Source organism: Aspergillus aculeatus, assembly GCF_001890905.1.
Source record: "Aspergillus aculeatus ATCC 16872 unplaced genomic scaffold ASPACscaffold_21, whole genome shotgun sequence".
NCBI classification, from domain to species: domain Eukaryota; kingdom Fungi; phylum Ascomycota; class Eurotiomycetes; order Eurotiales; family Aspergillaceae; genus Aspergillus; species Aspergillus aculeatus.
In genome coordinates, this window is record NW_017962996.1 from 170936 (window position 1) to 183432 (window position 12497).

Sequence of the window (12497 nt, forward strand, 5' to 3'; positions counted from 1 at the left end):
AGTACACGTACGACAGAAATCAAGAAAGAAAGATCAGGGCGGCTCTCGATGCTGAAATTTATCACTCGAATCGCTGAATACGAGGTGTAAGCGCCTACGCCTCTTAAATGTCACATTATGGTGGCCAAGCGTGACTCGAGCAAACCGACGGCAAGGCTGGGACGATTTCCCCGCACTCTCACGTTGGTGTCTTTTTTAAACCGCAACTCACACGACAACCTCTTCGTTGAATTATCTTCCATCCATTGACTAAGATGCAAGGACAAGCCGCAGAGAACAAGGCAGCTAAAGGCCGAATTAGTCAGTCGGTCAACCAGAATAGAGTCCGCCTTACTCGTGGCTGTACCCTGAAGGATCGGAGTGCCAAGAAGCTGAGCCCGCTGCTGTCTTCTGCATTGAAAGCGAGCTCACCCCATCTCTCGACTCTGTAGCGTTCTCCCAGTCCCTATGAGTATCACAAAAAAATCGCACATACTCCCTACCATTTTCTTTGCCAATGGAAGCAGCTCATTACCGAGCTGGAGGCGTGGCAGCCGCAACGACAGCGAAATTTATCAGTGGCGAGGGGGTGAAGGTGCACCAAGGTCTCGGGGGTTGGTCGGAATATAATGACCAGCGAGCTCAGTTTGAGAGTGCGAAACCGTATAGGTAGGCATATCTCTTCTGTGATCGGTGTTGAGAGAACTCGAACTTGCACATCTTTGTACGCTACCCGGGCCAAGAGTTGCGGCGGGCAGAGTTCAGAAATAACATGGGGTATAGGAATTTGGAGGCTGTACTCAAGGACCAGGTTCATACAATCCTCGGTGCAAAGCCGGAAGATAGTTCAGCATGGGAGGCAGTCTTCGACAGAGTCACTGAAGCTGAAAAAGACTGGGAAACCGCCAATGAAAGAGGGGCGCGTGCCATTTTCGCCAAGGCATGGCTTAAGGTTGGAGAGAATCGGGAACTGATTGACCCCTGGATTAATATCATCCCTGACAGCTACGGACTAGCTGTTGTGAAAGTTGGGATCGCGGTTGCATTGAATGTAAGTCTGGCGTGGAGGTAAGAAAATGAGATGTAATCTGTACACAGCTGACTCTTTGAGATAGTTAGCAGCAAAGTCGGCAGAAAGAAGGCAGAGAATAATCACCACATTTCATGAACTCCAACTCGCTATAGTGGAAGTGAAGCGCAAACGGCGAAGTTTTCATACTGATCCGGAAGTGAGCCAACACACAAAGGGTCTCTACATTGCCATCGTCGATGCGATCGAGATTATTCTCAATTCTCTGCCCGCAAAACGCCTTCTGGATCGCGACGGGACCGTGGAAGAGAAGAGGCATTTTCGAATAACATCGAACTCCAAAGTTCGAAGGCATGATCAGTCTCCAGAACAAGCATTGCAGCGAGTCAAAGAAGCTTCGGATATGCTCTCACTTGCTGCTGAAAGATGTCGAGACAGGCATATAGAAGCGATCGAGCGCTATTCAAGGGATACGCATCACGAGGTTCATGTCATGCGTTGGACCCAAAAGGAAACAGAGATCAACACACGCCAAATTAATGCTGATGTGCAGGTCGTTAAGAGCGGAATCGATGAGATATCCGGAGGGCTAACTAAGGTTCAAAGGTTCGCTCAGAACACTGACGGTATCCTACAAAACGTCTCAATCAATGTCAGAGAGGTCAAGACGGGGATTGAGGCCGGGGAGAAACGGCACCTCGAAATCATCCAATTGATTCGAAGAGAGGAGAAGAGGTTGAATCATTTCATAGAGACCCAGTCACAGATGATGGGTAACAGCCAGGATGCTAGGAACCAAATGTTGCAATTCTTGCTCGAGGATTGGAGGAGTAAGCCATTATTGTCAAACTCACCGGATTCAAAAGCTGACTGTAACATTTAGAAGAGAGAAACCTGAACTTACAGCTTCAGCAACGTCTTTATGTGGCCGAGACTGAAGGCTCTCCTCCCAGGAACGAACGAAGCTCTGCGGCAGTGGTCTCCCTCTCCCGCCTCTTGGAAGTTCTGGTCCAATCGCCCTCAAATGGAGGCCAGCCGCCTGATTACAGTGCAGCATTCGGGCAGCCCAATGACGATTTGGAGATTGTTCTAGGAAAGAAAATAACATTCGACGCACAGACACAAAGCCAGGCACAGTCCGTGTTGCAGAATGTACGTTTCGTGGAGTGGATGAATCGGGAGCACCCAGACCTGCTTCTTGTTGATGCGAACCTCCGATCCTTTGCACTTCACAACGTCACTCCTATCTCCGTCTTCTGTGCAACATTTGTGTTGAGCATGGCTGAAATCCGACCGAAGGATGTGGTGACACACTTCTTCTGCGGATTGCATTGTACCAAATCATCGAAGGATCATTGGGCTGGACCAAACGGGCTGGTTCGCAGTCTCATCTGTCAATTCATGCTGAGCTTGCATCGACGGGGCTTTCTGAGCATCGATTTCATCAATTCGAGAGCCTTGCTCAAGCAGCTGGAAGAGCATGATCTGGGCAAGCTCTGTGTGTTGTTGCATCAACTAGCTCGCCAGTTCCCTTCAGATGTAACCGTATACTGTATCATCGATGCGGTGTGTTGCTTTGATAAAGACCTTCACATGAGTTTCCAGGAACTGACGACCGTCATCGAATACTTACATGCGATTGTACAGGATGACTCGCTGAGAGCTCAGTTCAAGATATTGATGACGAATGCAGACCAGAGCACTAAGCGATTACGACAGCAAGTTGATTTGGAGCAGCACATCACCTTGAGCTCTCAGTACCTGTCGCTGCACATGATTTCCGATCGGTCGGTCGCAGCAGGCATCTCGAGACCATCAACACCCTCCGTTACCGACAAGAGGGAAACGGAAGATGATGAATGGGAAGGGGAACAAGATTATGAATGGTAGATATCAAGTAGTCGATGATCATCGAGCAGTGAGCAGAGAGAATGGTGGGGAAGAAGGCGGAAACGGACCGGAAGCATGGAAGAGTTGGAACCGTCCTCGGTGAGAGGGGGCAATTGCCTAAAGTGGTCATCCCACTCGACCTCAAGTACTACTACCTAGGGGGGCTCAACACAATCTACATCTGCGCTTGAATTCAAAGGGTCAACCTGATACGCATGCTAAGGAACGCCCTGGAATAGCTCATTCACAAGTTCCTTCGCTACATTTCACATCCTATAGGGCAATGACAATCTTTCCCTGGTGCTTTCCAGACTTGAGGCGAGCAAAAGCCTCCTTGGATTGATCAAAAGGAAAGACAGCGTCAATCAAAGGCTTAAGGGATACTTTCTTTTCCGCCAAAAAGTCACACAAAGCCTGTTGATCAATCTTGGAACCCACAACGATACCCCTGGAATAAGCATCTGCATCAGAACCCATCCTCAGACATGTAAGGGAGGGGGAACAAACCTCATAGTCACTCGCTTGACCATGACAGGGAGATATAGATCGGGGAATTCTTTCGCCTCGAGTCCTCCAAGGAATCCCACCAGGGATAAGGTACCCCGCTGGGCAAGAGAGGCAAGACTCTGGCGCACGGTAGCAGGGCCCACATTCTCAATAGCGACATCGGCACCGCGACCATTGGTAAGACGGAGCACTTCGTCTTCCCACTTTTCCACCTTCTTGTAATTGATGGTCTTGACGTTGGGGCCCAACGACCGAGCCTGGTCGAGTTTCTCATCGGAAGATGAGGTGATGATGGACTGCAAGCCGGCTGCAATACAGAGCAGAAGCGCGAACATGCTCACACCACCGGTGCCTGGACCGGTTAATCAGCATCTAGCCTGTGCTTCTTCAAACCTTCCATTGGAAGGGCCGCTTACCTTGGAGCAGAGCTGTGCCCCTATTTCTAGGAAACTCAAGGGCATTCCAAGCCGTGGTTCCGGCACAAGTGATGCAAGATGCCTATATCAACATTACAAACATGTTCGACCTTGGTCTCAATCTGCGCTGACCTACCTCTTCCCAGGATAGGTGCTCAGGCAAGTGCACAAGCACTTGTTCATTGAACACGGCATACTGTCGCAACACACCATCAACATCCCCACCAAGAGCCTCTGGGGCCCGCTCCTCGGTTCCGGTCACGTTGGTCAGATCCCAGATTGCGGTAACACGGTCTCCTGGTTTGAAGCCACTGACAGCGGATCCGACGGATACAACCTCGGCAGCACAATCCGAGGCGGGAATTCCGCGGGGAAGGCACGGTTGCGGATAAGTGTTGTCCAGCATGGCGATGTCGCGGTAGTTGAGCGAGACTGCATGGATGCGAACTAGGACATCGTGCGGCTGAATGGGCGGGCGCTTTTCTGTAACCTGCTCGATTGTTAAGGGTGCAGTGCCTTCTGTTCGGCGGAACGCTTGATAAGTCTCAGGAAGAGACGACATCATGAAGTTTGAATTTGGATAGATACAGGAGCTTAGAGAGCACGGTTGTAAAAGAAGGGTAAACTTGACTGCCGCAAACTTGGTACTTATATTGCGGCTTTTATAGTTTGAAAGTGGAACTCGGGTAAGACTGCTGATAAATCAAGAATTTCAGGACAGACACCGGAAGGAGTTACGCACGTATAGCGCAGCACCACAGAAATATTGGCGAGCGAGTCCTGTCGATACCAAAAATATCATCTGCCTTTGTATAGTGAAGGAATGACCACTTCTTGGCGTTCGCAATGCGTGCGCAGCGGTACCCGCTCAAAGGATCCAGCGTAATCAGAATTTGTATGGGAGGTCAAGTATCTAGACATTATCTATCTAGACATAGTCTTCACCTGCGGTATAGTAGTACTGTACTTTAGATACTATGCTGCGTTGCATAGGAAGTGCTATATAGAGGAACATTGTTCACCATCTGACCAGAGTACCGCGTTCAGGCATCAAGAAGGCGTATGGTAGCCTCAGGCCGCCGAGCGCAACGTCACTTTCGCGGACCCGTACATCTCGGGCACTCAAGACTGCAGGTCCTTGACTTGTATCAACCAGACTAGATAGCCACTGCTGCAGAACTCCTGTGACTCTGATCATTGCGTCATATCAAACTCATTGATCGCGGTCATGGAGCCCATCGCCGAGCCCCGGGACCGCTTCAATCTCCGCAAAGGACTCCTCCTTATCGAAAGGGACATCAAAGTTCTGGAAGAGCAGGACGTACATACCTTAGACCAGACCATGCTGCAAAGGTGCAGAGTTCAGACTCTACCTCTCAGCCTTGACGCGGGTGACTCGCTTGCACCAAAGTTTTTTCACTACTTTTGCCCCCGAGGACATGCCAGAGCCAACGCCAGAATATGTCGACAGAGAATACGATACCGACAGTCTAACCCTCTCTAGTCAGTGTGGGCGACTGATTTACCTATAGGTCATACGTGAGCGAAATGATTGTCGACTTTCCGGAGGTCCAACGAACGTGGTCGAGCAAGCAGTAAGCTCCTAGTACTGCCCCATGTATGGACATCTAACCACTCACCCATCCTGTGTTGCTAGGATCGACGATTATAATATTCGCAATCTATACCGGATGGTAGACCCTAAATATGGCACATTGTCGATGATGCATGTTGATAAGGCCTCCAAGCCGCATATGAAACGTATCATGCACAACGACCTCGACGTAGATGATAATCATCTGCTTTGCGGGGAAGTATTGACTGTCATTCGGATCATGTCGAGCTAGCTCAAACAAACGGGGTTTGTCAATGACGTGGTTGCACCAGCAAGTTTAGATTGTTCTTAGCATGCTGGTTGCGAAAAACGCTGATATATGATAATAGGCCCTGCTCTTCTCACTTAACCGACGGCATCCGCGTGTCATAGAGGCATACTTTAATGGCCAGGAACTGTTGATTCGCCGCACTAAGCCCTACAATTTTACATTCCTCAATATAGCTGGGTTCAGGACCTTTGCATAATGGTTCCTCGGTGATACTATTGGTATCACGTCCCGGGAAGCGGTTCGGACTTGATCGGTCGATCTTCGATTGGGATGCTTGAGGTATCATTTTTTTTTAATTCTTGAAATATTCTATAATGCAACCCTGTGCGATCAGATCTTTGGGTTGCTCTGATACCGTCAATCTCTTTGTTTCTGTGCTTTGCAGTTTTATTGTAGTGAGTGCACTTTCTGTATACTCTGTCCTGATCGTTCCAATCGACACCAGATTCTTGTTTTGCCCGCCTTGCTACAGGTGTATATATACGCGGTTGCCCATCATGTCAACAAACAGGGCGAACTCTGTGTGGCTACCCGCTTTACAGCAGCGATCGCTTAAGCAGTCACTTCTAAGACACAACTGGGAATACTTCATATCAGATCAAGTATCTAGATATTTTTCTTGTGAACCAAGTACTGCGGTTACCAGTGCTATACTGTATAGGAAGTGCTGTGTGGAGCTACCGATCATCCAATGAGAGTGCGGCCTTCAGGCATTAATAAGGCACTGCCAAGTCTCAGGCCGCCAAGGCCGGACCCGCAACGTCACTCTCGCAGGTCCGGGCGACTCCGTCATTGTTTTTTCCTTTTTCACCCTGCCTGGTGCAATTCATCACCACGCCAACTTCAATCCGACTCGGTTCTTCTACAATTCCACAGCCTTTTGTTGTCTGCACAGATAGACACCCAATCCAGAATCAACATGGCGTGTCCCATTACCGTTTCCAAGTTTGTGGGAACCGTCTCCCTGGGCCTGCTCACGGTATGTTTGCTGCGATCGCCACACTATCCTCCAACTCGAAGCTCTGGATCATCCAATCTTTCCTCCACTCCATACCCGAATGCTGTCGCATCATGCACCCACCACTCCTTGTAGGACTACACTGACACGACGCAACCATCACAGGGCATCTCGTACTCCGCCTCGACGATCGCCATCCCCGCGCTGGCCCAACTCCCGACCTCGGCGACCGGCTCGCGCTCGCTGAGCGAGATCAAACGCCTGAACCGCAAGCACGGCATCCGGCTCACCAACATCGCCAACGGGTGCCTACTGTTCGCGTACAGCATCTCCCCGCGCCACCGCAAACACCCCTACCTGATTTGGATGTGCGTCGCCTCGACCATCGGCACCTACGGCATGGACTTTTGGTTCCACCGCCAGGCGGGCGTCAAGGCGTGGTTCCAGGCGGTGCTGCACGACACCGGTTTCTGGACGCAGACGGCCGCCCCCAAGCAGCAGAAGAAGGAGGAGGATCTGGTGGTGGTCGAGGCGGAGGAGAACGGCGAGAGCGTGCAGGCGGAGATGAACACGGAACGGCGGCTGCAGCAGGTGCGGGCGGTCTTCTCAGGGCTGGCGTTGGCGATGGGGATCGTTGGCCTCTGGGGTGATCGTCGGTCTTAAGGGCTGACTTTGTCTGGGATCCTTCGCCTTTTCTAAACATGGTGGCTCGGTATAACGTGCGCTGTGACGACTCCTCTCTGTTCTTGGCTCTTGGCGTGTTTCTTTTCTCGTGATGTTGTGTGGGTAGTGGTATGTGCGTGGCGCTTCTAATGACGTTATCGATGTATGTATAAAACTGAAACTGGGTACGGAGTCATGGGTTGAATTCGATTCGATAGTTGATTACCTTTTGTGACAAGTACAGTAGAGTGCAGTAGTACCTGAACGCTGCTGGTAAAGCATAAACCCGGTGCATGAATTGATCTGGATAACCCACTCATAGGCAGGGTGGAGCCGACGATCGGAAGGAAGCAGCAGCATAAAAGGAGGCTATGCGGCAAGGCTCGAACATAAGCTTGGGACAATGCGGCTTCCCCCGCACTCTACGGCTCCCCGACCGTCAATGCGGGGACTGCCCACCTCCATCCATCCTTCTCCATCCTGCCATCATCACCTCAACCCTTGGACTCTTTTCTGAGACAACAGACAACTCAGAGCTGATCTTACCTATTCAAAGACCTATGATGGGTCGAGCGGTGCCGCTAAGCTTTAGACTGCATCAGCTGTGTCAGCACCCATCCTTGGGACGATATTCGCTGCTCTGCCGGCTCCACACCGCAAATTATTTATAAGATGACATTGCTTCCCAGTCAACATCGCACTTCACTTGATCCCCAAAACTTACACCACGATGCATCTCACCCTTCTCGTTTGCCTTCCTCTCCTTATCTACCTCACCAAAAGCATCCTCCAACTCCTTTATACAACATGGAAAAGCCCCTCCCTGACCTCCATCCCGGGCCCTTTTCTCGCCCGCTTCACCCGATTCTGGTACTTCAGCAGAGTCTGGAAAGGCCACTTTGAGGCCGACAACCTCAGTCTCCATGCGCGCTACGGCCCCGTCGTGCGGATCGCCCCGGGCCACTACAGTATCAGCGAGCGGACCGCCGTGAAGACGGTCTATGGCACGGGGAGCCGATTCCCCAAGTCCGCCTGGTACGAGGGCTGGAAGCATCCGTCGCCTGATCGGTGGACTCTGTTCCCGGATCGCAACATCAAGAGACACTGTACGTACTAGTTGGGCTAATGTGAAATGGCTTAAGGAGATCTCTGCTAAAGCTGTGGACCCCCTCAAGCCGAAACCCGTAAGCGATTCTCTAGCCTGTACTCGATGAGCTCCCTCCTCCACTATGAAGAGTTCGCCGACCAATGCGCCGACATCTTCCGCGACCGGCTCACCGAGTTCGCGCGGAGCGGACAAGCCGTCGACCTCCACCACTGGCTGCAATGTTACGCCTTTGATGTGATCGGTGATATCACCTTCGGCCAGCGCTTCGGTAATACACCATCCTATCTATTCCAGCTGCAGAATCACTAACCCAGAGGACCACAAGGCTTCCTCGACAAAGGCGAAGACATCGAAGGCGCAATCAGCGCCCTCCAGAAAGTCATGGCCTACAGCACGCTGATCGGCATCTACCCCGAATGGCACCCCCGCCTCTACGAACCGCTCAGCCGCTTCACATCCACCGGGCCGGCAGGCCGATCCTTCGTCATGCGATACGTCGGCGCCAAGATCCAACAACTGAACGAGCAACGCAAGATCGACCGACCGAAAGACGAAGCCACCGCCACCCCGCTCAAAACGCAAGACTTCCTCGAAAAGATGGCCCTGGCCCGCGACAAAGACCCCGAAAAAGTCACGGACTACCACCTCTTCATGATGGGTAACTCCAACATCATCGCCGGCTCCGACACCACCGCCATCAGCCTGTCAGCCATTTTGTACCACCTCCTACGCAACCCGGCCACGCTGGCGCGTCTACGCCGGGAGATCGATGACTTTACGGCCCAAAACCGCTGCAGCGCCCGCGTGACCTTCAAAGAAAGCCAGGCCATGCCGTACCTGCAGGCAGTCATGAAGGAGGCGATCCGGCTGCACAGCGCGACGGGCCTGCCGCTGTGGCGCGAGGTGCCCGCCGGCGGGGCCGAGATCAGCGGATACCACTTCCCGGAGGGGAGTGTCGTGGGCGTGAACACCTGGGTCGCGCATTACGACGAGGGAGTGTTCCCCGATGCGCGGGGTTTCCGGCCCGAACGGTGGATCGAGGCGGAGAATGGGGATCCGGCGCGGTTGCAGCTGATGAATGAGATGTATATGCCCGTAAGCCTTCCCCCTTTCACCGGTGGTTGTGATTGAGATGATCGGGCTAATGACTGATGTCTGATGCAATGCTAGTTCGGCCTGGGCTCGCGCACGTGTCTCGGGAAGCACATCTCCATCCTCGAGATGTCGAAGCTGATCCCGCAGATGGTCCGAGATTTCGACTTCCAGCTCGTCAACCGCACGTGGGACACGGATAACAAGTGGTTTGTGAAGCCGCTGGATTTTCTGGTGAAGGTGTCAGTGCGGGAGAAAGGGCCGAAGGAGATGCTGTGAGGGGGAGGGGGTTAGCAGTAGCCTCGGTAGATACCTCAACAACGTAGTCATGACCTATATAGCATGAAGAGAGATTGAAAGTGACCAATATCGCTTTTCCCTGAATGTAGCCGTAACTCCATCTCACCCTCCCAAGGCCACCGACCTAGCTCCCCCGCTCCTCCCCACCCTCCCCACCCTCCCGAATCTCAAGGGTATCCCACTTCTCCAGAAAGCTATCCAACTCGGCCTCCTCCCTAGTGCGATCCCCACCGGTCTCCGCCAACGAGCTTGGATTCGGATACAGACTGCGGAACTGCTCGCGCTGGGCGGGGCCCCACATCCGCTCCTCAAAATCGACGAACAGGGCGTGCGTCTCGGGCGGCAGCGCGACCGCGTTCTTCTGCGCCGAGACCTGCAGCATGCGCAGGATGCCCTTCATGAGCGTCCACTTGCGGGCGAAGGTGCGGGCGATGACGCACAGCTCCGTGAAGGCGGTGCGGTGGTCGACGCCGTGGTCCAGCTCCTCGACCAGCGTGAACAGCGCCATGCTGACCCAGTGGATTGTCGTCGGCGAGATGTAGTCCGGGCCCCAGGTGGCGCGGTGCGTGCGCAGGAGGTCGACGATCGCCAGCGCGGCGGTCACGCAGGTCCGGCGCGCCGTCTCCCGGGAGATGTGGCCCGTCTCGGTGGAGGGGTCCGGCTCTTCCTTTTTCAGGAGGGCCCAGAGCATGATTACGACGGTGTGGTAGAGCATGCTTTTGTCCGGGGGAGAAGAGGGCGTTAGTGGCTGGATTGTGGTGGGGGGTTTGGTTCGTGGTGGGGTATAATGGAAGAAGGAGGGGTCACTTACTGTAAGCTTAGCGATTGCGGGACGCTCAGGTTCTCCCGGGCCAGGCATGGAGGGAGCTTGGTCTTCCAGTCATCGAGTCGGGTTTGCACGTCTTGCAAGGTCTGTTCCAGCTCGTCCCGAGGGGGCTTGTGCCCACTCGCAAAGACCTTGCGGTTGGCATCGACATTGATCTCGCTCAGCGCGCAGAAGCTGTTCAGCACGCAGGGGATGTGGGATTGAACTGGATCCATTTGGCGCGGGTACGGCGTCCAGGTGTCGTCGGCGGGATGGTCGCATGGAAGAAGGGGTCGATTCGGCCGGTCGATCGCCAAATGCTTCATTAGCGAGATCGAAGCGGTCCTGGGACGAAGGTCAGTTTTGACCGGTCACTACGAATCATGTTCGGGGAGTAAACGCACGCGGTAAGATTGTAAATCCCCCAGATGGTATTATCAATCGCCCGGCTTTCCCTGAATGGAGACATCCCCGCGGGCGGCGGGGGGTGTTTCTTGGTATATTCATCTGCCATACTGCGCAGGTGGCCGAGGTATAACCACCCCACACGGTCTTTGCCCATGACCGCCATGCTATGGGATCAAGCTTTTAGTACACCGTCTTCCATAGATCATGGGGTGATCATACTCACCAGATAAATAATACACCGCACCCCTGTATGGTTGGTAAATCGAGTCGACCTTCGATCTTCTCATAGAGCCGCCGCGCCTCTTTGTAGAAATGAACGCCTTTGGAATCTGGGTCGTTGGGGTCTGCATACGCGTCCGGGTAGTCCGAATGAAACTGTTTCCAAGAGTCATTAGTCCACTAAAGACCAAGTAAACAGAAGAAAAGACGTGAATCATCGTACACATGCTTCGGCCAGGATACAGTTCACCAGGAATGGCGAGCAGAACTTCGAGTCCAGCTTGCCCGCTCTCGCGTCACGGAGAAAGAGCTCTTTATCGATCCAGTTGTAGAACGGATGACTCCAGGTCAGCCACAATGAGATCAGATGGGACACTAGTTCATCATCTTTCGTGACTGTGGTCCAAGGCGCGGCAGGCACCCGATAGACCGGTATGTCGATCAACCGCTGAATGTTGAGTGCCTGATGGGACGCGGTCCGTTTATTGTCCTCCTTTGGCCCGTGGGTTCGCTCGTGGATCTCCGCCAGCAGCGGGGTCGTCTCTCGGTCCCGCTCCGACACGTTGTGGTCCATGTAGAGCTTGATCTCGTCGAGGGGCGCCTTACTGCGGATGAGATTCAGCAGCTGGGTGGCCTTGGCGTCCGGGCTGTCCTGCAGCGTCTGCACCAGCTGAAGCAAGACATCCCGCTCCTCTTCGAGGCTCTCGATCTTCCGTTTGTGGGCCAGCTTCCGCCGCATATCATCGTCCAGTTCGAACGCGCAGGAGAGTTCCCGCTTCGTGCACCGTTCGCAGGCCGTGGCTCCGTCGGCTATTTGGCACTATTATGGATCCGTCAGCATTAAGGGGGGTCCAGTGGAAGAGAGAATTGAAGAGCTTGGAAGCATGGAAGCATCGTACCCTAGCCTTTTGGCGCTTGCAGTGAGTGCATGCTGCTGATGCCTTCCGAAGTTTCGGTACCGAGACTAGTGATTCGGAGGGAGGATTCGGATTCGGGGGATTGTGAGCGGCAAAAGGCCGGGAAGCAGGGGCAAGGGTTCTGTGACTCATTGGAAGCGGACTCAGGGTAGCTATGGAATATGGTGGACATAACGAGGGACACGGATGATGATAAGGTGTGGGGGTGGAGATGAGGTGGAGTCGAGATCAACTAGGAGGAGTATAGGACCAGTGATCGGTGGATTCGCCTCCGGATAAATGATCCGTTCCCCACCAACCCGAGCTCGGTATAGTCTGG

The 12497-nt window shown here is 53.2% G+C and overlaps 5 protein-coding genes across 5 annotated transcripts; 3 read left to right on the plus strand and 2 right to left on the minus strand.

The window, feature by feature from the left end:
- Nucleotides 1–751: 751 nt before the first annotated feature.
- ASPACDRAFT_47986 (uncharacterized protein) lies at nt 752–2899 on the plus strand (the record flags this gene model as incomplete). The annotated part of the gene is made up of 3 exons (XM_020202041.1): nt 752–1030; nt 1095–1839; nt 1893–2899. 3 exons carry the CDS (start codon nt 752–754, stop codon nt 2897–2899), a joined length of 2031 nt encoding a protein of 676 aa, XP_020051581.1.
- A 273-nt stretch (nt 2900–3172) lies between these two features.
- On the minus strand, nt 3173–4384 carry ASPACDRAFT_36638 (zinc-dependent alcohol dehydrogenase family protein; the record flags this gene model as incomplete). Its single annotated transcript, XM_020200228.1, has 4 exons — nt 3173–3347; nt 3407–3758; nt 3823–3904; nt 3959–4384. The coding sequence occupies 4 exons, from the start codon at nt 4382–4384 to the stop codon at nt 3173–3175; spliced, it is 1035 nt and encodes a 344-aa protein (XP_020051582.1).
- A 2155-nt stretch (nt 4385–6539) lies between these two features.
- Nucleotides 6540–7553, plus strand: ASPACDRAFT_82087 (uncharacterized protein). The gene is made up of 2 exons (XM_020206024.1): nt 6540–6687; nt 6832–7553. The coding sequence occupies exons 1-2, from the start codon at nt 6628–6630 to the stop codon at nt 7327–7329; spliced, it is 558 nt and encodes a 185-aa protein (XP_020051583.1). The 5' UTR covers nt 6540–6627; the 3' UTR covers nt 7330–7553.
- A 216-nt stretch (nt 7554–7769) lies between these two features.
- On the plus strand, nt 7770–9893 carry ASPACDRAFT_1908088 (cytochrome P450). The gene is made up of 4 exons (XM_020198853.1): nt 7770–8435; nt 8505–8705; nt 8763–9532; nt 9608–9893. The coding sequence occupies exons 1-4, from the start codon at nt 8060–8062 to the stop codon at nt 9806–9808; spliced, it is 1548 nt and encodes a 515-aa protein (XP_020051584.1). The 5' UTR covers nt 7770–8059; the 3' UTR covers nt 9809–9893.
- A 60-nt stretch (nt 9894–9953) lies between these two features.
- On the minus strand, nt 9954–12310 carry ASPACDRAFT_36771 (uncharacterized protein; the record flags this gene model as incomplete). Its single annotated transcript, XM_020200241.1, has 6 exons — nt 9954–10545; nt 10641–10979; nt 11039–11206; nt 11266–11417; nt 11485–12081; nt 12161–12310. The coding sequence occupies 6 exons, from the start codon at nt 12308–12310 to the stop codon at nt 9954–9956; spliced, it is 1998 nt and encodes a 665-aa protein (XP_020051585.1).
- Between the last annotated feature and the right edge of the window lie 187 nt (nt 12311–12497).

Bases quoted from the DNA above. Each gene is read 5' to 3' on its own strand.
- ASPACDRAFT_82087 (XM_020206024.1), top strand. From the start codon at position 6,628: ATGGCGTGTCCCATTACCGTTTCCAAGTTTGTGGGAACCGTCTCCCTG. The intron at 6,688-6,831 runs GTATGTTTGCTG...CAACCATCACAG, and splicing joins TCTCCCTGGGCCTGCTCACG to GGCATCTCGTACTCCGCCTC.
- ASPACDRAFT_1908088 (XM_020198853.1), top strand. From the start codon at position 8,060: ATGCATCTCACCCTTCTCGTTTGCCTTCCTCTCCTTATCTACCTCACC. The intron at 8,436-8,504 runs GTACGTACTAGT...GACCCCCTCAAG, and splicing joins TCGCAACATCAAGAGACACT to CCGAAACCCGTAAGCGATTC. The intron at 8,706-8,762 runs GTAATACACCAT...GAGGACCACAAG, and splicing joins CACCTTCGGCCAGCGCTTCG to GCTTCCTCGACAAAGGCGAA.